The sequence below is a fragment of the Megalobrama amblycephala genome, linkage group LG16 (genome assembly GCF_018812025.1).
Source record: "Megalobrama amblycephala isolate DHTTF-2021 linkage group LG16, ASM1881202v1, whole genome shotgun sequence".
NCBI lineage: Eukaryota > Metazoa > Chordata > Actinopteri > Cypriniformes > Xenocyprididae > Megalobrama > Megalobrama amblycephala.
In genome coordinates, this window is record NC_063059.1 from 24,043,369 (window position 1) to 24,068,452 (window position 25,084).

Consider the following 25,084-nt stretch of genomic DNA (forward strand, 5'->3'; position numbering starts at 1 on the left):
TTGGACTGTGTTTTCTGTTCCCTGGACTCTTTACTTGTGTGTTTTTGTATTACTTCGCCCTCTTCCAGAAACCCCACCCTCCCTCCTCAGTTGGACTCTTACGGCGCAAGGACGCGCCTATTCGGGAGGGGCTGAACTGTTACGTCTTGTCTGTTTGTGACCTATGCCACGTTCCAGGCAACCTGTAACCCGTGTTTTTCCAACCTTCTACCCGTGAAAGTGCACTGGAATGGCTGTCAAACCTGTGACCTTCCACCCGTGAACTCGTACTAGATCAATGTACTCCCAGTTACGGGTTCTGACGTCACATAGCCCGCAAAACAACAATGGCAGCCCTTACAGATGCGGTGTTTATGTAGTAAAATAAAAGGGATAACAGCTTCTTTTGCCTTATGCACCATTTTCCTCCTCTGTTTCCCTCAAATAAGCAAGGAGTAAGCACCTTTGGCGATATAAATAATTGTTAATGAGCATAAGCCCCGTACGGTCCACCATGTTGGTTTGTTTACACTTTTACCCAGTTTGGCGTGACTTTCCTGGAATGCTTCAAAGTCGTGATTTGAAGTCGTGACTTACGGGCTCAAAAACCTGCCTGGAACGCAGCACTAGTTTTCCCCTTTCAGTTAATTAGTCATGCCCATCACCTGTGTTCTGTTAATTGCCTCGTTAAGATATTTTATTTGCTTCATGTATTTAAACCCTGTGTTCACCCTCATTCCTCGTCCGTTCTCGTTGTTGTATGATGTGTGTAACTCATGTGTTATCATTAAAGCCTGTATTCATTTAAACTTCTTCGTTCGCCTGGTGTTTGATACCATTTGTGACATATATGGGCTGGTTTTGCATTTATATAACAGTTTGAAAGACATTCAGAGTTTACTTCAGTTGATTCACAGCAGTTTTTGGTTGTGTTGATTATTATATCTGTAAAATAGAAATTAACATAGTTTGCATAGTTAACATGGGCCTACACATCAGGAGTTCCCAGCTCTGGCCCTCGAAGTCCACTTTTTCTGCAAATTTTCATTCCAACCCTAAATCAAACACACTTGAACATGGTAATCAAGGTCATCAGGATTAGTAGAAAGTTATAGGTGAGTTTGATCAAGGTTGGAGCTAAACTCTGCAGTAAAGTTACCAGTTGCATAGTTTGGGGCATGTTGTTCATTTTTATATATATTTTTTTAGAAACATATGAGGTTTCCTTATTTACAGCTTTAGCTGAGAAAATGTTTCATATGTAAGCAAATAAGTTGACATAATAACTGATATACATAAATTAATCTAAATTGAATCAAATCCAAATCTGAATTGAATCCAATTGAATCATGACTCAGCCCTTTTAGTGATAATGCAAGTGGTTTAACTGTTTTGTGAAATTACCCCTCAAATACAACATCCATAGAAAGTGCAGAAGAACTATAAGAGCTGATGGTGCTGCATTCTGCATTCTTAACCCTGGATTGGAGAGAAATTGGATCTTGTTTTTCTGTTTTGCCTTCTCAGAGTAATGAGATAATGACGGCTGGAAATTAGAGTCTAATGTCATTCAACGTCTCCTCCTGTGTATTGCCTGAAGAGGCTGATTAGCCTGTTTTCTATCGCAAAGTGTTCCAGCACTCCATTGATATGCTGCTAGTGTTTTGTGGAAACCTACTGTGCACAAATATACAGAATGTTGGTATTGTTAAGGCCTAGTTGTAATCTTTGAAACCAGTTGCCGTTTAAAAACATTGTCTAAAATGTATACTGTAATATATGTAGATGTAGTGCACAAGATGTTTAAGTATGATGTAGATAATTATTACTTCATGGATCATGCCTGTGCCATAATAAATCTGGAGGAGTTTACTGACTTGGGTTGCATTTTATAATTGCTGAAATTAACTGGTATTACAAAGCCAGCTGTACACCCACAGACTTAGAGGTTGGTCTTTTTTCATAGCTCATTTAAATTTCATAAGTATCAATATTATCTCAGATGTTTATCGTAAAATTTCTAGGACAAACAACAATAGATATAAATAAGGCTTATTGATTTGAATAGCTGGCATTCTCAGGGTTATGTTTAGTTTCATTGTGTTTTGGTTTTGTTTTCCCTATTCTCATTTTGCCTATGTGCCCAGTCATTGTTAGTTTCCATAGTTACTCTTTAGTTCCACACCTGTTCTTAGTTCTGTTAATTACTCTGTATGTATTTAATATTTTGCTGTTCAGTGTTCTGTCTTGTTTTGGTTTTTTATGTGGTTTTGCTTTTTTGCCTCGCTAAATTCTTCCTTGTCATACGATTATTACTGCCACAGCTACAAAGTTATAGACATAGCATAACTCATTATTATGAAAAAAAAAAAAAAAAATCATAATACTTTCACTACTGTTCAAATGTTTGCAGTGGGTTTCATGTTTTTGTAAGAAGTCTCACCAAGGCTGCATTTGTTTGATCAGAAACAATAATAATAACCAAATAATAACCAGTAATATTGTAAAATATTATTAAAATTTAATGTAATGTTTTCTAATTTAATATATTTTAAAATGTAGGCTTATTTTATTTCTGTGATGCAAAGCTCAGTCTTAAGTGTCACATGATCCTTCAGAAATCATTCTGATATGCTGATTTGGTGCTCAAGAAACATTTCTTCATTTTACAATTTTGATAATATTTGTCATATTTTTAGAAAGCTAAAAATATGAAAAATATTTGAAAATAATATGATCATTTGATCAAAATTTTATGAAAATATTTTTATGAAGCTTCGAAGCTTTACAAATCTTTTGTTTCGATTAGTGGTTCAGAGCGTGTATCAAACTACCAAAGTCACGTGATTTCAGTAAACGAGGCTTCACTACATCATAAGTGTTTCGAAATGTTTCAAAATTTCAATGGTTCATGTGACTTTGGCAGTTTGATACACGCTCCGAATCACTGATTTGAAACAAAAGATTCGTTAAGCTTCAAAGTTTCATGAAGCAATGTTTTGAAATCACCCATCACAAGATATTGTTGAATTAAGATGTTATTTTGTTTTTTTAGTCCACAAAAAGTATTCTTGTCGCTTCATAACATTATGGTTGAAACACTGTAGTCACATGAACTGTTTTAAATATGTCTTTAGTATGCTTTCTGGGCATCTGAACATGTTAATTATCTTGCTGGCTATGGAGGCCTCACCGAGCCATCGGATTTTATCAAAAATATCTTAATTTGTGTTCCGAAGATGAACAAAGGTCTTACGGGTGTAGAACGACATGAGGGTGAGTAATAAATTATATTATTTTAATTTTTGGGTGAACTAACCCTTTAAGATTTGGTTATTACCATAATAACACAAAGTATTATTTATTAGTATAAATCTATTGCTGAGATTTACCCCATAAATCAGGCATTTTGAGATAATATACCAAGTAATAACATCCATAACATAGACTGTAAAGCATGTAATAGCCATGACAGTTTCTGTGGTAAAACTTTACAGCATCAGATGTCTCGGTTTAATGAAGCGCAGTTTTCCTCAGCACACAGATGACACGGATTAGGCTTTGAGAGCAGCGGCTGCCGATTGGCACTGTATATGAAGCACAGGGGAACATCTCTCAGTCTTGCTGGCACAGGCAGAGAAAGATGAAATGAAATGAAAGCATGTCTGGATTAAAGCTTGTTAAGGGGAAGAAGAGCCTTAATTGCTCTGGCTTTGTACAGCCTCACAAAGAGCCAGTACTGCTAATCTGTTGCTCAAGGGTGAATGTTTTCTGCATCCAAACAAAAGGCAGTTTTTAAGCAGGAACACAAAAGACCTGTATTCCAGGAAGGGTCTAAATAAATTGGAACGAAAGTCTCCGGGGTGCAAAGGGAGATGCATGAGCTGAGTGAATGGGGCGAAGAAAGTGATTTGTTTGGGGGCTGCTAATTGGATAGAAAGGTGGTCATTTATCACTGCTGTTTTTGTTTATTGTTTTAATGCACATCCTTTGACTGGTCAGGAAGTGTAAATAGGGCATCTTCCTTGTTAAGAAGCATGCTTAGCATCAAAACACAAAGTGAGGATTTCATTTCAGTTGTGAAGATATGTATCTGAGACAGTACAGTATTAATGACAGACATAAATTAGATACATATTAGATGGTAAACACTGGAATGATCCATGCAATAATGTACTATATTGATCAGCCAGTTTCTATGTTCTTAAGTTCCTGGATCACTGATGCAAACCCTTCTTAGGCCCTCAGGACTACCTCTAAAGGGCTTAATTTTTATATTATACCCCAGCAGAGCAAATCCAGTTTTCCGTCTTTTCCCCAGCCTGACCCAGCTGCGCTGTGTCACTGACTTTGGCTGGAATCTCTTTTCCCCTTGAGCTTTCTCAGTCCGAGCTGTTTGTTTTGTTAGCTAAAAATGTTCATTGACTGAAGCTTCTGCATGAACATGCTGCAGTCAGGACCTTGGTTTGGGGTTTTATCAGGTCAGTGAGCTCAGGCAGACTCTTTGACTCACTGACAGTTTGTTTATTCCTATTTAGGCAGCACATCAAATTTTCACCATGATCTGTTCAAGGCTGCCATGTTCAGAAATGTGACATATTGAGGTCTTATACCTCAAAATGATGTCTGATGCTGATATTTTATATCTTGTTCCTCCTTTGCCTCAGTTGCAGTATTAGGATACTAGATATGCACACTCTGGGTTGGCATTGGTGAGTAGTGTTTCTTGTCTCTTGATAAAGTTAACACGACTGTCAAGTGTGTGGTTTTTTTTTTTTTTTTTTGAGATTAGAATTGGTAACTTTCTAATGCAGTCATTTATCACTTTGCACATTGAACATCATATTTAGCAGCTAATTATTGATCAAAGTAATATCAGAATTTAACTGAGATGATGATGAATTAATTGCATGAGTCATTTATTTATTAATTTATTTATTAAAACACTTTAGAGGCCCAATATGATTTTTGGATTAAAATATCCAAAACCACTAGATCAGCGTTATATACTTTGTTGACTTGTGTATGTACATTATCCCAAATGTGTCCAAGAATGTTTAAATCCAGAGAAATAAGCAATTTTTATCCATGACATGGACGTGTCCATGCGTCGCCTATCAATGACATCATACCCGCGTTACCCTCGATTTCCAATTTTTTCCAATTAATATGTTACATGTTTTATTAGACACAGGAACAACTGTTTGGTTACATTTATAGACAGAAAACAAATTATTGTTATATAGCTCAACATGTTTAATATTATTGTTTAAAGGTGCCCTAGAATTAAAAATTGAATTTATCTAGGCATAGTTGAATAACAAGAGTTCAGTACATGGAAATGACATACAGTGAGTCTCAAACTCCATTGTTTCCTCTTTCTTGTATAAATGTCATTTGTTTAAAAGACCTCAGAAGAACAGGCGAATCTCAACATAACACCGACTGTTATGTAACAGTCGGGGTGTACGCCCCCAATATTTGCATATGCCAGCCCATGTTCACGGCATTACACAAGCCAGTATTAACGTCTGGAGCTGCACAGCTGAATCATCAGACTAGGTAAGCAAGCAAGAACAACAGCGAAAAATGGCAGATGGAGCGATAATAACTGACATGATCCATGATATCATGATATTTTTAGTGATTTTTGTAAATTGTCTTTCTAAATGTTTCGTTAGCATGTTGCTAATGTACTGTTAAATGTGGTTAACGTTACCATCGTTTCTTACTGTATTCACAGAGACAAGACTGTCGTTATTTTCATTTTTTAAACACTTGCAGTCTAATAGTATAATTCATAAACACAACTTCATTCTTTATAAATCTCTCCAACAGTGTGTAATGTTAGCTTTAGCCACGGAGCACAGCCTCAAACTCATTCAGAATCAAATGTAAACATCCAAATAAATACAATACTCACATAATCCGATGTATGCATGCAGTATGCATGACGAACACTTTGTAAAGATCCATTTTGAGGGTTATATTAGCTGTGTGAACTTTGTTTATGCTGTTCAAGGCAAGCGCGAGCTCTGTGGGCGGGGAGCGCGAGAATTTAAAGGGGCCGCAGCATGAATCGGCACATTTCTAATTATGCCTCAAAATAGGCAGTTAAAAAAATTAATTAAAAAAATGTTCGATGGCACCTTTAAGGGTGCGTTCACACTTGTAGTTCGGTTTGTTAGGTCTGAACCAAAAAAGAATAAAAAAAAAAATTTAGTCCTGGTCCGGTTAGTGTTCAGATTGACAATTTTATCACCGAACCAAAAGATACTGAACCTAAAGGCACAGGGATACGTTCACAACCTGATGTGTGCATAGCCTGCATATGATGGTATTTTAGCCAGCTGGGAACTCGTGAAGAGCTTTTAAAATGTGTAAAGGAGTCAAAACAGCGGCGGGAATCCCTCCGTCACACACACAAAAGATCTGTTGCGTGGAGACGCACGTCTGATGCCTGTGATGGGCAAACTCGTGACTATGACGAGAAAAAACTGATAAGCGTGAGGATTCTGTCCTTTTTAGGGTCTCGTCTTCCTGTTTTTGGTTCATTTATATGTCTTTGGTCCGTGTTGCGTTCATATATCATTCGAACTACACCAGAGTTCATTTGGAAGCAGACCGAGACCCGTCTTTTCAGTGGTCTCGGTCCACTTGTTTGGTGCGCACCAGGGTTCGTATGGCAGCATTCACACATGTTCAAATGAACCGCACCAGGGTTCTTTTAATCGAACCAAACATGACAAGTGTGAACACACCCTAAATCTAATTTTCTTAATTTTCCGCAAGTACCATGCTTTTACCATGCCTCAGAAAAAAAACACTATTTTGTCAAGTAGCTAACATAGCATAATCAGATGCAGCTTTATTTTTAGTAACAGTATAATACAGCATTTTCTCCATCATACAATACGTTTGCATTTAATCGCATGCCATATTATCAGCACAAGCCATCACAGCATTTATTAATATGATATTCTAAAATCGATCTAGCTTACTGCCGTGTGCAACAAGTGTTTCACAACCTTCGCTCAGGCAGTAACACACTCAAATGTGATAAAACAGCGCTATGTTACCTCATATACTTGACTGGAAGAAGCGGCTCTGGGGACTGTGGCATAATAAAAGTTCCTCTGCTGTCGAACTGTGTGTCGCGTTCGTTTCTCATTAGCAATCGCTCCAGGGGCCTCATTCAGCTCCCACAGCACTCAGCCCTGCTCTGCTTCATATTACAGTAACATTAATAATCTCATCCATGAACATGATTTCTGCCCGTGTCCCATCCCGGTTCTTTTCCACCGGCTGTGAGGTGAAGACGACATATCCCAAGATCCTGTGCTCAAACTCGGCGTCATCAATCTACGCCTTTGTTTTGAATAGGCGACCTCTAGCGGCGAAAATTCTACATACTGTGCCTTTAATATTATTAGTCTTAAGTTCACAGTGTGTGTGTATATATAAATACTTTTATTCAGCAAGCATTAAACATATCAAAAGTGACAGTAAAGACTTTTACATTGTTACAAAAATAGTTAGTAAGGTAGTTGTTAAGTTTAGGAATGGGGTAGGATTAAGGGATGTTGAATATGGTCAGGCAGAATAAGGCATTAATATGTGCTTTATAAGTACTAATAAACAGCCAATATCCTAGTATGCATGCTAACAAGTAACTAGTTAATAGTGAGAATTGGACCCTAAACTAAAGTGTTACCAACATTTTTTATTTCAAATATTGTTTTATTCATCAAAAAAAAAAAAAAAAAAAAAAAAAAAACATTTTCCAAAAAACTACTAGAACAGTTTTCAACATTGATAATAATAAGAAATGTTTCTTGAGCAGCAAATCACCATGAGAATGATATCAGGATATCAGAATGATTTCTGAAGGATCATGTGACACTAAAGTCTGGTGTAATGGCTGAGGAAAATTTAGCTTTGCCATCACAGGAATAAATTACATGAAAAAATTCAGAGGTGGGAGTAAGTCACACATGTCACAAGTAAGTCTCAAGTCTCAAATTTTTGTGAGAATCAGGCAAGTCAAGTCAAGTCAAGTCACTGCTTTATGTCAAGCAATTCAAGTCAAGTCATAGCTTAGGTCAAGCAAGTCACTGGCAAGTCATACAAATGTTTAATGATTTAACTGAATTTATATTAAAATAAGTTAAAACTACAGTAGTTATGGACTATGGGAGTTTCATTTGCAACAAAATAAAATTACAATATGCATTTCTACTTTAAAAGGTGTCCACATACAGCTGAGCTGTCAATACAATAAAAATCTAAAAATAAAAAATAAATAAATGAATGTGTGTGCGTGTGTGAGTGAAAAGTGTATTGTTTGTATGTGCATGGTTGTGTTTGCAAATTTGATTGTTTTTTCTTTATATTTGTGTGTGTGTGTGTGTGTGTGTGTGTGAGAGAGAGGTGATTTGATTGAGTGTGATTCATTAAAGGTGCCATCGAACGTTTTTTTACAAGATGTAATATAAGTCTAAGGTGTCCCCTGAATGTGTCTGTGAAGTTTCAGCTCAAAATACCCCATAGATTTTTTTTAATACATTTTTTTAACTGCCTATTTTGGGGCTGTTACGTAACAGTCGGTGTTATGTTGAGATTCGTCTGTTCTTCGGAGGTCTTTTAAACAAATGAGATTTATATAAGAAGGAGGAAACAATAGAGTTTGAAACTCAATGTATGTCATTTCCATGTACTGAACTCTTGTTATTTAACTATGCCAAGGTAAATTCAATTTTTAATTCTAGGGCACCTTTAATATTGTGTGTGCGTGTATGAGTGAAAAGTGTATTGTTTGTTTGCAAGTTTGAGTTGTTTTGTTGTTGTTGTTGTTGTTGTTTGTTTGTGTATGCATGGTTGGGTGCACAAGCCTGTATGGTTTTTTTTCTTTGTGTGTGTGTGTGTATGTGTATACAATATATTTATGTGCATCCTCCATAAAGTATCCATAAGGCATTTTCACCTCAAAGTCTAACACTGAAGACCAATGATTAGACACTGTACACATACTAAGTGCTATTGCAAAAAAAAAAAAAAGAAGAAAAGCTTACATTTCCTTATAAACAGTGACTAACCATTTACAATGCATTGCACTTGCAAAAAATTAAATGTGATAATTTTCTCTGTTACCTTTGTTCTTCAATGACAGACAGCATTGGTTGCTGTCACTTTAAGATCTGTCGCACATGACGCGGATCTCACGTGCATCCCACTTTCTCACAACTACTTACTTTCGTTTAAGACTTTATTTAACTCATTCAAGGCTGCTCTAATGAGGAAACTCGATTATACAGTCCTGTTTCGTATATACATACTATATACTTATATGCAATAACTGGGTAATAACTAGGTACTAACCCTGAACCTACCCCGACCCTTCAGTGTGAGGAAGATCTATTTAGATCCTCTCTGATGCATAGATCCGTTTAGATCTGCTCTGACGGACAACAAAAAACTCCCTGAAACTTTTTAACTCTTCCATCCAGATAGTGGTATTCTCTGTTTTTACTGTTATTTTTATTTATTATGCATTTCATTTTTATTCTTATGTATTTAGTTCTTCTTTATGTAAAGCACTTTGAATTACCATTGTTTATGAAATGTGCTATACAAATAAAATTGTCCTTGCCTTGCCTTGCTTAAACCTAATCTTAACCCAAGTAGTCACCTTATGTTATTCAGTACTTTCTTGTTAAGTACACTGTTAAGTACATTGAAAGTGCACATACTGCAAAATAAAGTGCAACCGACAAAATGGATATTTTTGGCATTATTGTGTTATTGTTCGTTCAAGCGTGAAATTCTGGCAGGCGTCTTTCTGTGCATCGTGTGTGACAGGACATTCACAGACAGTGCATTCTCTTTTTCTCTTTTGGCGCGCTTAAATGGTTTAAAAGCATTTGCATGAATAAGCGTGATCATATATTGTAATGCTAACCAAAGGATGACAGAAAAAACGGATGCTGCGTTAATCGCGTTAAATTTTTTGACGCATTAAACTGGAAAAAATTAATCTCATGCGTTAACGCACTAATGTTGACAGCACTGATTTTAACCCAATTTTCTGTTTAATGAACACAAAATTCAAAGTCAACTCTTAACATGTCCAGAATGTTTTTTTTGTTTTTTTTACTTAATTATTCTTGGCATAGCGCCTTCCATGTTCAGTCATGACTGTCCATGCTCTGTCCATGAGAGAGCTCACGATAGCTCTTTCTGCTTGTCTGCTGCGTCACATGGTTAGGTTGCGGTGTGTTTCAAAAACAGATATTTATTAAACAAAAGACAAGTTATTTCGAGTCATCTAACTCAAGTCCGAGTCAAGTCTCACGTCATGGATGTCAAGTCAGTCAAGTGAAGTCTTTTATTAATATTTATCAAGCAAGTTTCAAGTCCTAAAATGTGCGACTTAAGTCTGACTCGAGTCAAGTCATGTGATCATATATATATATATATATATATATATATATATATATATATATATATATATATATATATATATAACGTGTTAATTTCAATTAATTAATCTGAGAAAAAATAACGCGTTAAAAAAAATAACGCAGATTAATCTATTACGTATTGACTATTGACCTTTGAACCTGGAGCCGTTCTAGCCACCATTCGACTGTATGAAGGAGGGAGACGACTGCTGCGCTGAAGGACAGAACGAGCAGAGAGCTCGTCCCTCGTGCGCGCGAGTTCTCCCTGTCTTCAAAGTAAGCACCGTCTTTGCACTCTCTCTACCTCACACATAATAATCTAAATCAACTGACACAGTGCTAAACGTTCGTAAGATCGAATCCATATTTCACGAGGCGCATTCGGAGAATGTTTTCCTGAATAACCGCTGGGTGTGAATAGAGCTCAAAAGAACGTCACCTCATCTTCTCTGACAGGCGCCCTGCACGTGCAGCTGACATAAACCACACTTTCAGTAAACAAAAAGAAAATCCTATCCAGTGGTGAAGTGTTTTCTGTGTTGACAAATCTTTTGCGATGTCCTAATAACAGTCGCGATTCGCACGCAACGCGTCAACGTCAGCTAATGTCCAATTCGCGACCTAATGACTCATTTGAACGATTCATTTTAATGAATCGTGACAACAACTGATGATCTGTCCACACGGTCTATAATGAATCATTTACTCGAACAACTCTGAAATTAGAACATTAGTGTGCTTACCCCATTTAGCAAGAGTGGTTAGTAAAATTAGCCTTAATAATCCACAATATTCAGGTTATTTAAATGAAAATGTGTAGTAAATTAGGCCTACCTAGAAAATCAGTTAATTTAGACTGGAGTGAAGTGAAACCAGAACAAAGCAAGTTGTTGTTAGCTAGATGCATTCAATTGTTATGGTAGAAAATATATATATATATATGCTATTTTTATATTTTCAGGTTTAGCAAAAAGCATCTTCTCTTACAAAGCTATATCTTTTTTTTTTTTTTTTTTTTTTTTTTTTTTGCAAAGAGGGCAAGAAAGAATTGCATAGAGTACGGGTATTTATTGTCATATCGGGGTCGCAGATACGTGGGTAGGGCACTTTTTATGTTTGTGTGGATGACCATGTCTGTCACCACCGAAGACCATTTTTGACCCAGGAAAAACCCTGCATTGATTCATTTGAATTGAAATATTTAATACTTTCACAGCAAAAATTATGTATTCGATTAATTTAGATTAATTAATCACAGAGTATGTAATTAATTAGATTAAAATTAGGACACCTGATTAGATTATATATATATATTAGTAATTTTAATTGTTTAATATATTTATTATTGTTTAAATATTTCACTACATTGCTGTATTTTTGATCTAATAAATGCAGCCTTGGTGAGGTATACTTGTTATATATACAGTATAAGGTTAACAAAATCACTATATATAACAAGAGGGGGAACCATAGTAAACACATTCAACCCCTCATATTCAATTTGCCATCTGAAAAGAGCCCTGAACAGCATGCTCCATTACTCTTTGTAGTCATTCTCTACATTCATTTGGGAATGCCACCATTAATGCCACAACAAGGTGGAACAGCATGTTTTGTGTGCTGAAAAGCCTCTTAAAGCAAACATGAGCACACACGGTTTACTCTGCAGATTATGATCAGCCAGTGACATTCAGTCCCCACCAATGGGGTTTAATTAAGAACGAACGAGGGAGATGAGTGCATCTGTAGCATTTGCAGACAACATATTCCCATCAGTCACTGCGCTGAAGTTTCTACTGAGGAAGTTGAAACTGACAATGGAGCTGGTCTGAAAAGACTCTTTTATAAGTGATGACCAAGCATTGAATCAGATTCTGTTTATTGTGTCTCAGCCATGCTCGTGCCAAGATTATTACTTTGTTACGGACAAAAAGCAGAGTGCTCACAGGATGCGCTATAAGCACAATTAGATTGTGGGGTATCATGAGGACAACTCTGCAAGAAATACACCCAGACTTTGTTCAGCGGGTTTCAGCTCAACCATGCAACAAATACATGCATACCTAAGTCAGAAACTCTCAACAAAGGGAATCCTCTTGAATAATGGTATGTCAGTCAAAGACATTTTCCTGCTTTTGTAGAATTTGTATGCACCATGCACAAGCATGGACAGTGAATGATTATTATCAGTGCGGTATGTAACATCTTAGATAATTAAAAAGACTAAGCTGTGGAAAGCAGAAAAAGTTTATTTTCTAAAGAAAAACCTACCACTTTTTGTCATTTTTCTTTTTTTTTGTTTTTACGTTTATATTTTTCTTGTGCCTGGCTTGTAAGGTATGCCTGTTATGCAGACTTTATGCCCAAATAACATTTTTTTTTTTTTTTTTTGGAAATTACTGAATATTATAATAATAATACAAATAACTTTTGTGCTTTTGTATAGTTTTAATTATGTTCATTTAAAAGCATAATATAAAAGCATTATAGATATCTTAAGAAAATTTCTCAATTTATGAATAATTATTCATTATTCAATAATTCATCATATTATGTTATATATTATATTATATTATATTATATTATATTATATTATATTATATATTATATTATATTATATTATATTATATTATATTATATTATTAGTAAAATATGTTGTTATGAGCCAGCTAGTTATAAATCAGTGCTACTATGCTACATAATTTAGAAGCAAAATATTAATCTAATCTTAAAAGTTCAAACAGGTGAATAAGTAAAAGTCAGTATCAACTGACAGTATTTTGTTAATTTTATAAGCTGTGTGTTCCTACTTAACACTGTTTGTCACTTTATACGTTGACTCTCACTTTCTGCTCTGGTTTGTTGATTGTCTTTACAAATGGTAAAGGGAAGGAGATCAATACATTGGCTGGGTAGCGCTCTATCTCCCTTTCTCTCTGATTCTCCGCTGGGACGGAGTAGGTGATGCCTGCCTGAGTGCATCACTGGCTCCTCTTGGCTGCTGGTCGATAAGCAGCCACTGATAGCAGGTGTCCTTGCATTGATCCGCCCTGCTTGTTCTTTGTCTCTGGTCATTATGGAGATGTGAGACTGACCTTTCCACTGTGGTGTGCAGAATAGAAGAAAGGACAAGTACAGAGGGCTAGAGGTGCCTGTGCTGCTGTGTGTAGCATGGGGCACAGCCTTTAACTTTAGATCTAGCACACAGGTAAACCCTCAGACATCTCCAGAAGTGACAAGGGGAAGTGACAGTAAAGAGTGGAGCAGTTGTCAGTTCAGTGACTCTTAAATCATGGGTGAAGACAGAGAGCGTTAGAAGGTAGAAGACAGAACTGTGATATGTATAAGTATAGATTTTTAACTTGCTCTGCAGAGATTTATAGAGATTTGTACTAGCTATACTTTTGCTACATGATAAGGATGTCAAAATGACACATCAATTCAGTACAATTTAATACTTTATTATAAATTGAACTGTTGACACAGGATGTGTCAAATAAAAAACTGTTTGTGTGTGTGCGTGTAGACATGTGTATAAATATATACTCACATAGTAAGCTATCACAATGTTATTTATTTTACTATAATTTATTTAAATTATAATTTTACAATATATTTTTAATAATAATAATAATTTTTAATTATTTGATCAATTTCTCAGATACATGTACACTGTAAAGCCCGATAAGTTACGGTAACTCAAACCATATGAGGAAACTGATTGCCTTAAACCATTTAAGTTTTAAAACCAATAAGTATGAGTACTGTAAACTCATATACATTAAGTTAAATTCTCTTATATTTTAGTGTTGGTTTAGTCAATCATTACAGTAAACTCAACTTAAAAATTTTGTTTATTCTACTCATTCAGTTTGAATTCAGGTAACAAATCTAAGTCTTAATAACTATATAGCTAAATGGTTTGAGGAAACCGATTGTCTTAAATGGTTTAAGTTCATTAAACTCAAAATAATATCATTTTATTCTTTTCACCACAATGGTAGCCCTACAAAACTATAACAGAAGCCCCCTGTAAATCCCAACATAACACAACATTAAACACTAACTTATGTCTCCCTATGTTAATCTTGTGCAACAACAACAACAACAACACTTAATTTCAACATTTATTTATATAGTCTGATGCAAAGCATGCTGGGAATTATAATCTGCTGCAACTCAATCATATTAAGTTCAGCTTACTACAATCAAATTTTGAGTTCACACAACTTTTTTCTATTAAGTACAATTTAATTATTATTTGACTGAAACGAAACTCATTTCATTTAAGTTTCACTGTACGTTTTTACAGTGTTTATAAATACACGCACAAACATATATACTTTGTGTGTGTGTGTGTGTTTGTGTGTATATACATAAATTTTGTATTTATTTGATCAATTAGTCAGTAATTTAGTTATTTAGCTTTCTTTTAGTTATTTTTTTAGTTATTTGATTAATTAGTCAGTAATTTTGTCAAATTTTTTAATCAATTGACAGACCAACGCTTATAATTCAGATAGTAGGATAAATACCCTTTATGATATTGGATAACAATCAAATAGTATTGTTGCATTCATTAAAACATGCACTTAAAGAGTCCTTAACATGCACAGAACCTACAGAATATGTAGAAACAGATTTCTCCAGTAACCTTGGAAAAAATGTTGCGCTTTGTATTACTTGTCATCACATTGTAAAGCTTCAAGATTAGAGCTATTCAGATACACTCAAAGTTACTAGAGTGCCACAACAATCACGACTACTTTCAACACTCAACAAAACCATTGCTGCATTTTCCAATTCACAACAAGTCTTTGTTAAGGTAGCGATGAGAGCAGCTTAAAAATAACTGCTTGTTTCATCACAGTTGTGAAGCAATCTGATGTAAATGACTGGAGCAATCACAATCCTGACTGAAAGTAAACACAACACACTCAATTTAGTCTAGGGAACTGGTTTTCACCTTTCTTAGTGTATCATCCAGCAGAAATCAGGCCCCTGGTAGACTGCAGCGAGGATGTTTTCTTAGACCTTTTAATGCTCTGATTACTTTATCATCATATTTTATTTGCGTTCGGAGACTGTGCGACTTCTTTGTGTTTTGCAGGTACTGCAAATTGCCTTTGTTATCTCTGATGAATTGTGAAAGATGTCAAACCAACTCACTATGCTTTCCCTAGTAACTTGGATTGCTCTCTGTTGTGACAGAATAGGGCTGAAAGAGAACGCTTTCTCTCCCAGCTTGAAGTTTCAAAGGGCCTTTGAATTATGTGTGACGGGGTTGAAGATAATGAAGGGTGTTGGAATGTGTCAGAGCAATGCTGCAGGATTTGTCAGGCTGCTACCCCACTGAAAAACGTTTCACATCGTCATTGTTTACTTTAGTAGATTAAAATGTCTCTGTCTCTGTGTTTGTGTCTCTGGATGCATCATTTGCTGGTATTATTCGAGAATGCCAATATGTTTTCCAGTGTGTTCTGTTTCCATGGTGTTTTTTTTTTTTTTTAGATCTTGTGCAAATGATGGTGCTGTGTAAATGTAGCTTTAGGTTTACTTTAAGGAACTAGAATGAATCACAGGCTCTTATGGAAGTTGGTAACTTTATTTAATGAGTTTTATTAAAACTACATTGCATATAAAATACATTTGAGAGTTAAAAAATGCAGTTTGTGTGTGTGATGACCATATAGTGTGCTGTAGAAGCTATTACTCACCTCTGAGTCTCTCTCTCTCTTTCGCTTTCTGCCTCTCCATGTAATTAGAGTCTGTGAGAAGCTCTCCGCCATCCAAATAGATTAATTATGAAGCCTTGTGTGTGTGGAGTTTAAGTGTTGAACTGTGAGTGGGGAAGACACGAATCAAAGAAAATCAATTTAGGGTTGATGTAGCCACCTCATCTCACTTCTCCCCTTAATTTCCCTCATGCTCTCTGAAAGGGCTCATCATAACTAAAGTGACATTCTTTCATGTTCCATCTGGGGAGAAGGAGAGTTTTGTGTGTGCATGTATGTCTGTAAGCAGATGTGTGCATTTGTTACATTCAGATCTGAGACAGGGACACTTGCTTCTTAAAAGAATATTCTAGGTTAAATAAGGGTTGGTTAAGATAAGTCAGTAGAATTTGTGGCATAATGTTTACTACCACAAAAAAACAGTTCAAAAAAAAAACCTGACAATTATTTCCCTTTTTTCCAAGGCACTTACAATGGCAGTTAATGGGATCATTTTTAGAGGATTTAAAAGCAAAAATGCAAATCAGATAATTTCTTTGTAAAAAGCACTTACATTCATTGTTCTGTTATTATTGAGAATTATTTGAGCTGTTCGAAAGTTTGGGGTTAATAAGATTTAATATTTTTTAAATATTAAATCTTATCAAAAGTATTCAAAAGTGAAGACTATTACGTACATGGTTTACGTTGTTCTTTTAAACCAGCCACAAATTTTCTAACAGTATAGTTTAACTTTACACAGAAAACGTTAATAAGCGATTTTTTTTCACACTAAAATGTTAATATACATATTGTTTAGAATCTTGTGTCAACACTACTGAAACAGCATTTTCATGTTTACAAATGACCCAGTTTACTTCCATTGTAAGTCCCTCATTAATCACCGCAATAACTTGCTTTAGCTCTAAAACAACTTTCCATTTCCACTACTGTCACTTAGCCCACACAGTTGTACACTGTTAATCAATACCCTAATAGCTGAATTCACACAGTGTTTTAGCAAACTTTCATTCAGTCTGACTTAATTCTGGTATGAAACACCCACTTTTCACTTTATTATCTAGTTTAATATCCTGTTTCACTTGGAAATATGTCATATTAAGGAAGTAAAAGGGGTTGTGACCATCCGCATTGATTTTAGGCATACTTACAGTTTTTGGTGCTGTAGAAAGCATTTTGTTATCACCATCCTTGTGTTCTCAAAGACCTGAGGTTGGATAAATGGATAAATGGTCGGATTACTTAGTTTTATTTAATTCTGACCTTGTAAAATTAGGGTTAAAAAACACCTGTAGAGCCTTTTTTCAGAAGAAAAAACCGATGGAACAAAAAGAGTTTTTAGCCCTTTGCGCAAACTGTTCCTCCAGTGAATGAAAATGCTCGGAAATGTAATCAGCTCCGTTTATTTAGAATTCTGCGGTCTGTTCAAGATAAGCCCCATTTTTAGTTACAGTCTTTGAAAAGCTCAATGATAAACATCAAAGTGCCTCTTGAGGCGGTTCTCCATCACTCAGTCGGCCTTTGTGTCTCTCCGAGTTGGACTGACTTTGGCTGAAAGAAGAAGGTGGAGTGAGATAGAGATGGAGGACAATGAAAGGAAAGGACGGCATGACTGTTAATGGAAAGGAGACGGAGAAACCTTGACTGAGAAGGTAGATGAATAGAGAGGTGTGATGATTCATTTAAGCTTCTTAAGCTATGTATATTTCCAGTAGCATCAATTCTAGTGAACTCAACTTAAGAAGTTCAACTTAAATGAGTGATGTCAGATGTAGTTACTTCCTTTAGGAGAAGTGCAGTTTGATTTGTTTTCCCTCTTGTTTTCTTTTTCATAACTTAGACTTGGCAGTGTGCTTCTTCCTGGAGTTTTTTTTTTTTTTCCTGAGGGGGGGCCACAGTGGAGGCGCAGGGAGCTGAATACGTATAGCTGTGAGGGAGGTGGTGTGTTAGTTTCCCTGGTGCATTATTGATGCTAGCTGTACACAATAGGGAGGGGAGCACTTTGCCTCACAGTTTTTCTCTCTTTTTTACAGTTTTCACTATGCCTTGTGGCTTGTGGTGTGTGTTTTCTCTCTGTGATCTGTCTCTCCGTCTCCTTTTCTCACCATCTGTCTCCCTTCCCTAAAACAAGATACTGGTCTCCTTACTGAGCTGTTATCAAAACTCACTTAAGGCGATAGAGAAACATCCTTCCAGGGAGGCAGTAATACTTTAATCAATGCAAACAGTGGCAAGGAAAAAAATGAGTTAAGGTTTTTCTGGGTGGCGTGTGGAAAGACATCACAGAAGAGTGCCCGTCTACTGCTTAGTCAAACTCTCCATCCTCCAACCACACAGAGTTCTGGGAGATGAAGCAGTATTCCATCGGTCTCGGCTGGTTTTAGATGATGATAGGGGATTTGGATTCACAAGTTCGCCTGCCCATTCAGTCTAAATGGTTAATGGTAAAACAAACTTGGCTTGCTGTCCCCATAACAGTACTGCGTAGAGGGAGGATAAGAAAAATAAAGGGGGAGATGGGGAGGAGGAGGGATGCTGGGAGAATTGTCGCTGGGATGACGCAGTGACTGCTGCTTATATATGCTCGTAATGATGATTGACAGAACTAAATGTTTAGGCTCATCCCGAACCTACATTTTGAACTACATTTAATTTTTCCTTTTTTTCTTTGCAACATTCCCAATTGTTAAGTTTATCATGAAATATCTGATATTCTGATTCTCAAGTACATATGTACGTAAATGTATTTATAATGCATTTATAATGATATGTTAGTTGATCTATAATCGGCGATGGGCGGCACTGCTATTCAGAATCAGAGTTGTTGGATTTACAACACGTGAATTCATCCATTCTCCGAAAATACATGAAAGTAGTTGGTGAACTGGGAAAAGAATAGAGTTTATAATAATTACATTAACTTTATAATTACATACACAGTGTGTTTCACATTGCTCCACCTTGGTCAGACGTTGCTCTGTCTGCGCCACGGACTTCTGAACCATCCGCTGCACTCTTGTCTCTCCACCCCTCCGACTCTGTCTGGCTCCACCTTCTCTCCGGCTCCACCTCGGCCCATAGTCCCACTGGCTCCACCTCAGTCCTCTGGCACCCTGGTTCCACTTTGGGCGATCGTCGCTGCGACTCCACCTCGATCTCCAAAGCCATTGGTGTCGCTTGTGCCCATCAGCTCTCCGTCTTCGCCTTGGGCTCCAGTTCCTGGCTCCTCCCTGGTTCCTCCCACCATCATTGCCACTTGGTTTCTCCCCCAACCATCTCTTCTTGTCCGTCCACTGCACTCTTGTCTCTCCACCCCTCCGGCTCTGTCTGGCTCCACCTTCCCTCCAGTTCCACCTCGGTCCTTAGTCCCACTGGCTCCACCTCAGTCCTCTGGCATCTTAGTTCCACCTTGGATGCTCGTCGCTGCGGCTCCACCTTGGTCTCCAAAGTCATCGATGTCACTTGTGCGCATCAGCTCTCCATCTTCGCCTTGAACTCCACTTCCTGGCTCCTCCCTGGTTCCTCCCACCGTCTTTGCCACTTGGTTTTTCCCCCAACCATGTTCCGTGCCCTTCACCAACCCCTGATCCTCCTCCAGAGCCCCCACCCTCCCTGATCAGTTGGACTGAGGAGGCATACTGTACCGTATATGCATGTTATGTTTAATTTTGTTTTCAATTTTACTCTGTTGGCTCATTTCCTATTTTCCTGTGTTCTCTATTTAGTTCCCTTGTTTGTTAGTACCCACACCTGTTTTGCTTTATCTTTGATTACGCAGTCAGTATTTAAGCTTTTCACGTGATTGTAATAACACTAATAAAAAGTGCATACAATGTGCAAAAACACTTGGGGACAATTTATGAACTCAAAAGTAGAACAATTTTTAGGAATATGTGGAAGCAGGAACAAAACCAGATTCCTTTAGAGAGATTGCCCAGATAATACATGTCCTGTAAGTCACTTTGGATAAAATTGTCTTATAAATAATTACTACTAAATGATGTGCTTCTTTACAGATGTCTCAGGGCAACTTTTTGCATAAAAATGAGTGACACCCCAATCCCTCCAGCTGTTATTTGCAGTTATTCTTCCTTCATTGTGTTTCGTGCCCAAAGGGCACTATTTAAATAAGAGTTCAGTGAACATACCTATTTGCAAGTTAAGAGAAAATGCAACAGAGGGTAAAACAAAGCCCACACTTCCCCGCTGGTTTGTGTAAAAAGCATCTAAGGCAGGCTCATGGTCATTTAAAAGTCAAATCCAGCCATTGAAGAGCATAGCACTGAGGGACCTTTGAACAGACAGTGAAGTCAGTCTGAGAGATTCTGTTTATACTCCACCAGCACTAATGGAGCAAATCAAACACTCTCCTGCCTCAGTGCGCCATGTCTGTTTGGTCTTGCCTGAAGTTTTTAGAGGAGCCTGGACTATGAATTGCTGGGGTTATGTGAAATGCAGGGGGTATATGGGACTTTCCACTGGGAAGCATTTGGGAATGCTGATTTTTTTTTTTTTTTCTCAACACAAAATCCCTGTGACATTGAGTGTGATATGCATAGTGAAGCTTTTTTAAGTTAAGAACTCCCATGATACAACATTCTGTGAGTGGTTCTTTCCAGGGATGTTCATGCTCAGGGTGAAATGGATAATAATTCACCTCATAATATTAGGCACATTCATTACATTCAGCCTGTCTAATATAACAAGCTTGAAATTTGACATCAGTGATTTCATAATTACTCATGTAAGGGCACAGCTAATAAATGAATCATAAAGCAAAACCCTGATTGACATTTAGAGCTGACGATTTTTGCATCTAGGTGTCCTTGTCAAAAATGTCCTGTCTGCATTTGGTTTGATCTACAAATTGCTGAATTCTAAATATATGACAGGAATTGATGACTTCCTGCCCTTTGTTTTGTCTCTCATGTGTCATTTTACATAGGTGTGAGTGATGCGTTAGATGTCGATGTGATTTTTACCCTCAAAGCAAAGTCAATCTCTCATAAAACACACATCACCGCTCTGCGAAACGATGTGTATCTTTTGCTTCTGACACTTCGTAGAATGGGGGAAAAATAGCCCGTCAGTTCTGTTTGGTTTGAGATATCATCCTCTCCTTTCCCTTTGTAGGAATGTGCTTTAGATACACCAGGCTCCAATGTTGGAAGCAGATAGTTATTAGTAAGTCGTGAAACTGAAAGAGAGCTATTAGGGTGCAAATGAAGCATTGTGAAATCAAAAGTTTCCCCTGCACGCAGCAGCCTCCTGAAGGCCGACTGATTACATCTCACCAGGTGCAGGTGGGGGAGATCCATTTTCACCGCCACACTTCTCAAATCCACTCATTACAACGTGCTGCCTGATGAAGGTTTGCACTCATTAATTGGTTAGGGGAGGAGAGAGAGCATTCAAATGAACAATTATGGCAAAGGAGTTTATCTTTTTTCCTCCACACGCTCCACGGCATTTTCAAAGCGTCTACAATCATAATCCATTTAGTGGATACTTTTCCATTTTGTTAATGTTCTGGGGGTTCTGACCTCACAGTTTGAATGCTTTGCAATTGCGTATGGCTGAACCACAAAGCGTCACGTGCCATACAGCACACAGTCCTCCTCTCCTTGGGTGGTATAGACAGAAAATTTGTTGCAAGGCTTTACACAAAGGAGGGTGGCTGGCTTTGAAATATGTTAAAAAGGACTATAGTTGTTTGAACACAAGTTATTATTGTAGACAATCAACATTTGATTCACATGATGTATTGGTAAATGTTGAAACTAACATTAACTAAGATTAATAAATGCTGTAGAAGTATTTTTCATTCTTAGTTCATGTTAACTAAAGTAGTTAACTAATGAATGAAACCTTATTGTAAGGTTTAATGAAACCTTATTGTAACCCCCCCCCCCCATATTGTAATATATGGACATAAATTGTCTTTCCCTGTAGTAGAGTTTTTCACAATCTGTATGTACAATAAAGATCTGCATCATCTCTAACAAATGATAGATGACATTTGCAAGTTGTTTCCTACAACAGACTGTACAGTATAGCCTAAATATCCACCTCATCCAGCTCTCATTTTATTTTTTAAATGGGTACTATTATGCTTTTTTGCCTATCAACTTTCTTTACCATGAAATGTTGCGGTTTGAGGTCTGAAAAAGGCCTGCAAAGATCAAAGTCCACTTTAAAGGGAGTTATTCTCTATATCAGAAAGCACTGTTTCTGAACTGCCTAAAATGCCTCAACTGTAGTCTTGAGTTTTGTGGTTGACCAATCACAACACACTAATCCAGTTGACCAATCAGAGCACAGTGCACTATTTGGACGGAGGTGCTTCAGTTCATAGAGACCGGAGCTAAACAGAGCATTACTGACAGACTGGGAAGAGAGGTGCTGCAACAATGTAACATACAAGAGGTTTTTTTTATCATTCAAACATGAAAAACTATTCTAGTAGACCCCAAAAACAAAATGAAGACTTTGAAAAAGGGCATAATAGGTAACCTTAAAAGTATTCCATTACTATTTCAGTGTGAGAAATCACTGCAAATGATTCAGTGGGTCAGTGAACTGTCCAAATGAAATTAATGTCTTTTTAAATTACACATCACATACTGATTGAATTATATGACTAAAGGTAAAATTGGACAAACTGAACATGTTCCTTTCTTTTTGTTTCAGTTAGCCTTCATTTCTTAAAAGTAAAGGTTCTTTTTTTGCTATTTTGTTTTATAAATGTTGTTGATATTTTATAAATAAGCACTTGGTCAATATGAAATTGCTGTGAAAATAAATGTGATTGATTGATTGATTGATTGATTCATTCATTCATTCATTCATTATTACAGCATATATTCAGCGTACATTTTCATCAGAAGTTTTCTGATGAAAGATCACTGTTCTAAACTTTCTGTATATTTCATAATGAGCTCTGATTTTACTAAATGTGTCTTCCAGGTTCTTTTATGGATAGGAGGTTAGCAGTCACCCAAAGAGGAGGTCAGCTGGAAGCAGAGGATGGGTCTAACCCATATCACACTACACAGGACACAGATAGAAACCTGCCCCTGTTCACGACCGCTCCTCCTTACAGTGGCCTCGACCACCATCCACCTTTTAAGCCCTACCGGCCTTACGACCCCCGAGGCCAAAGCCACGAGCAGTATTTTCAAGACAGCGGAGGGGCAGCTCACCATCCCACAGTGCCATCCTCTAGTTCCCATCTCCTCCAGGATCCATCCACACAGCTAGTCCCACACGAGGACGCGCCTCCATTCTCTGATGTAGCAGCTCCCAGAACCACCACACTGGCTCCATCGGCCGCTGCCCTCACCCAGCCCCACATACCCAACATCCAACACAATCCTTCAGCAGAAACTCAGAGAAGAAGCACAGAGGAACCACCCAAATCTGTGACTGTAGCGTCACTGACCACCACTGACGCACACACATCCACACCCCCTGCTTCCAAGGAGTTAGATACAGGTGATGTGACTCCGACCTTAAACAACAAGCCTATCCCGGTGAAAAGAGACAAAGAAAAGTCCTCCATGAGCAAGGTACATGGCACTCCAGGAAGTGATGTTGCTGTAAAAGCATCATCAATGTCTGGAGATTTGGATGACGAGACCACCACCTCCACTATCATCACCACAACTGTTATTACGACCATGCAGACTTCAGGTACCATTCACGCGATCAGCGTGACTAAGATTTACATAATTTCACACAGTTTCCTGATGCCTGATTCAGGGCTCTTCACAGGTTTACCTGCCCTGCTTGTGCCTAAAGTTGTGGGTTTTGAGATGCCACTGGATAAGTGCTTTTGTGCCACTCTATTTGACACCTTTCTTACTATGACTTTAATAGTATTGTCAGAATGCCCATAAAACATAAGGTACCACCCATAATGTTTACAATAATTGATGTTTAATTGTGATTTCAATCCTTTTTTGTCCCAGAACAAACTGCAAACCATACGATATTATGTATGAAAATATTTTTTAAATCAAGAGCATGTTGAAAATGAATGAAGAAAATTATTATTAATTTGTGCAATTCACTTTTAGCATTTAAAACAACTGATTTTATTTTTTAGTGTTTTATTTAGACAAAACAGTATAGAATTTTAATATCTGTCTGCTTGTCAATATAAGTCAGATTTTTTATTGAAGTTGTTTAGCCTATTTATTTGTTATTTAGCCTATTTATTTGTGTATAAGTGTCCATATAATAAGAAACTTTGATCTGATTGGGCTGTTGGAAGTGATGCAATCTAAGTATACATGGCTTCCTTAAGACCACTAGCCAACTAGTTGTTCAGACAACCTACTGACATTTTGATTATGAAAATCTGTAATTTTGCACATTCAAGTCAAGCATATGAATTTATATGGAGCGAGAACTTATCTTGTGACTAGCAGTGCTTAACTCTTGAGGGAGATAAAGGAGCCAACAGAGCAGAAAGACCTCAAGGCTACCAGAAAATATTCGCTCACCTGCCATTTCACCAGAATTGTCCGCATGCTTTTACACAGCAGGGCAGGAAAACTGACCCTGTTGATCCAGACAGAAAATGAGAAAACCTTGAAAGACAATTAAAGATGGGAGAGAATGCAATGAAGTGAGGTGGAGAGAATGAGAAAAGGCTGGCCTCTATTGATGCACACTTTCTCTGTCTCCCTCTGTCCTTCTACCTTTTCTAATGCAGCTCCATGCAGCACCAATTTCACATCGCCGGGAGGCTACATAGAGACGCCACAGCAAGCCAGGAGTTGGTACAATACGAATGTGGACTGCACATACACCGTGACAGTCTACATGGGCTATGGGGTGGAAATTCAGGTAAATTCATCACACGGTGCTTTTGTTATTGACCCAGTCTCTGGAAATGATCTAAAT

At 37.2% G+C, this 25,084-nt stretch overlaps 1 protein-coding gene across 7 annotated transcripts in view; it reads left to right on the forward strand.

Annotated features, from left to right (window-relative positions):
* The window catches only part of sez6b (seizure related 6 homolog b), a 257,748-nt gene that overhangs the window by 116,751 nt on the left and 115,913 nt on the right, over window positions 1-25,084 (forward strand). For 4 of the 7 annotated variants that reach the window (XM_048159924.1, XM_048159926.1, XM_048159928.1 and 1 more), the window contains exons 2-3: window positions 23,138-23,866; window positions 24,894-25,027. In XM_048159924.1, coding sequence (XP_048015881.1) covers window positions 23,138-23,866; window positions 24,894-25,027 — 863 coding nt within the window. Of the gene's footprint in view, window positions 1-10,581; window positions 10,716-23,137; window positions 23,867-24,893; window positions 25,028-25,084 lie in introns of those variants that run through there. The other 3 variants (XM_048159931.1, XM_048159925.1, XM_048159930.1) reach the window with 2 other exon arrangements.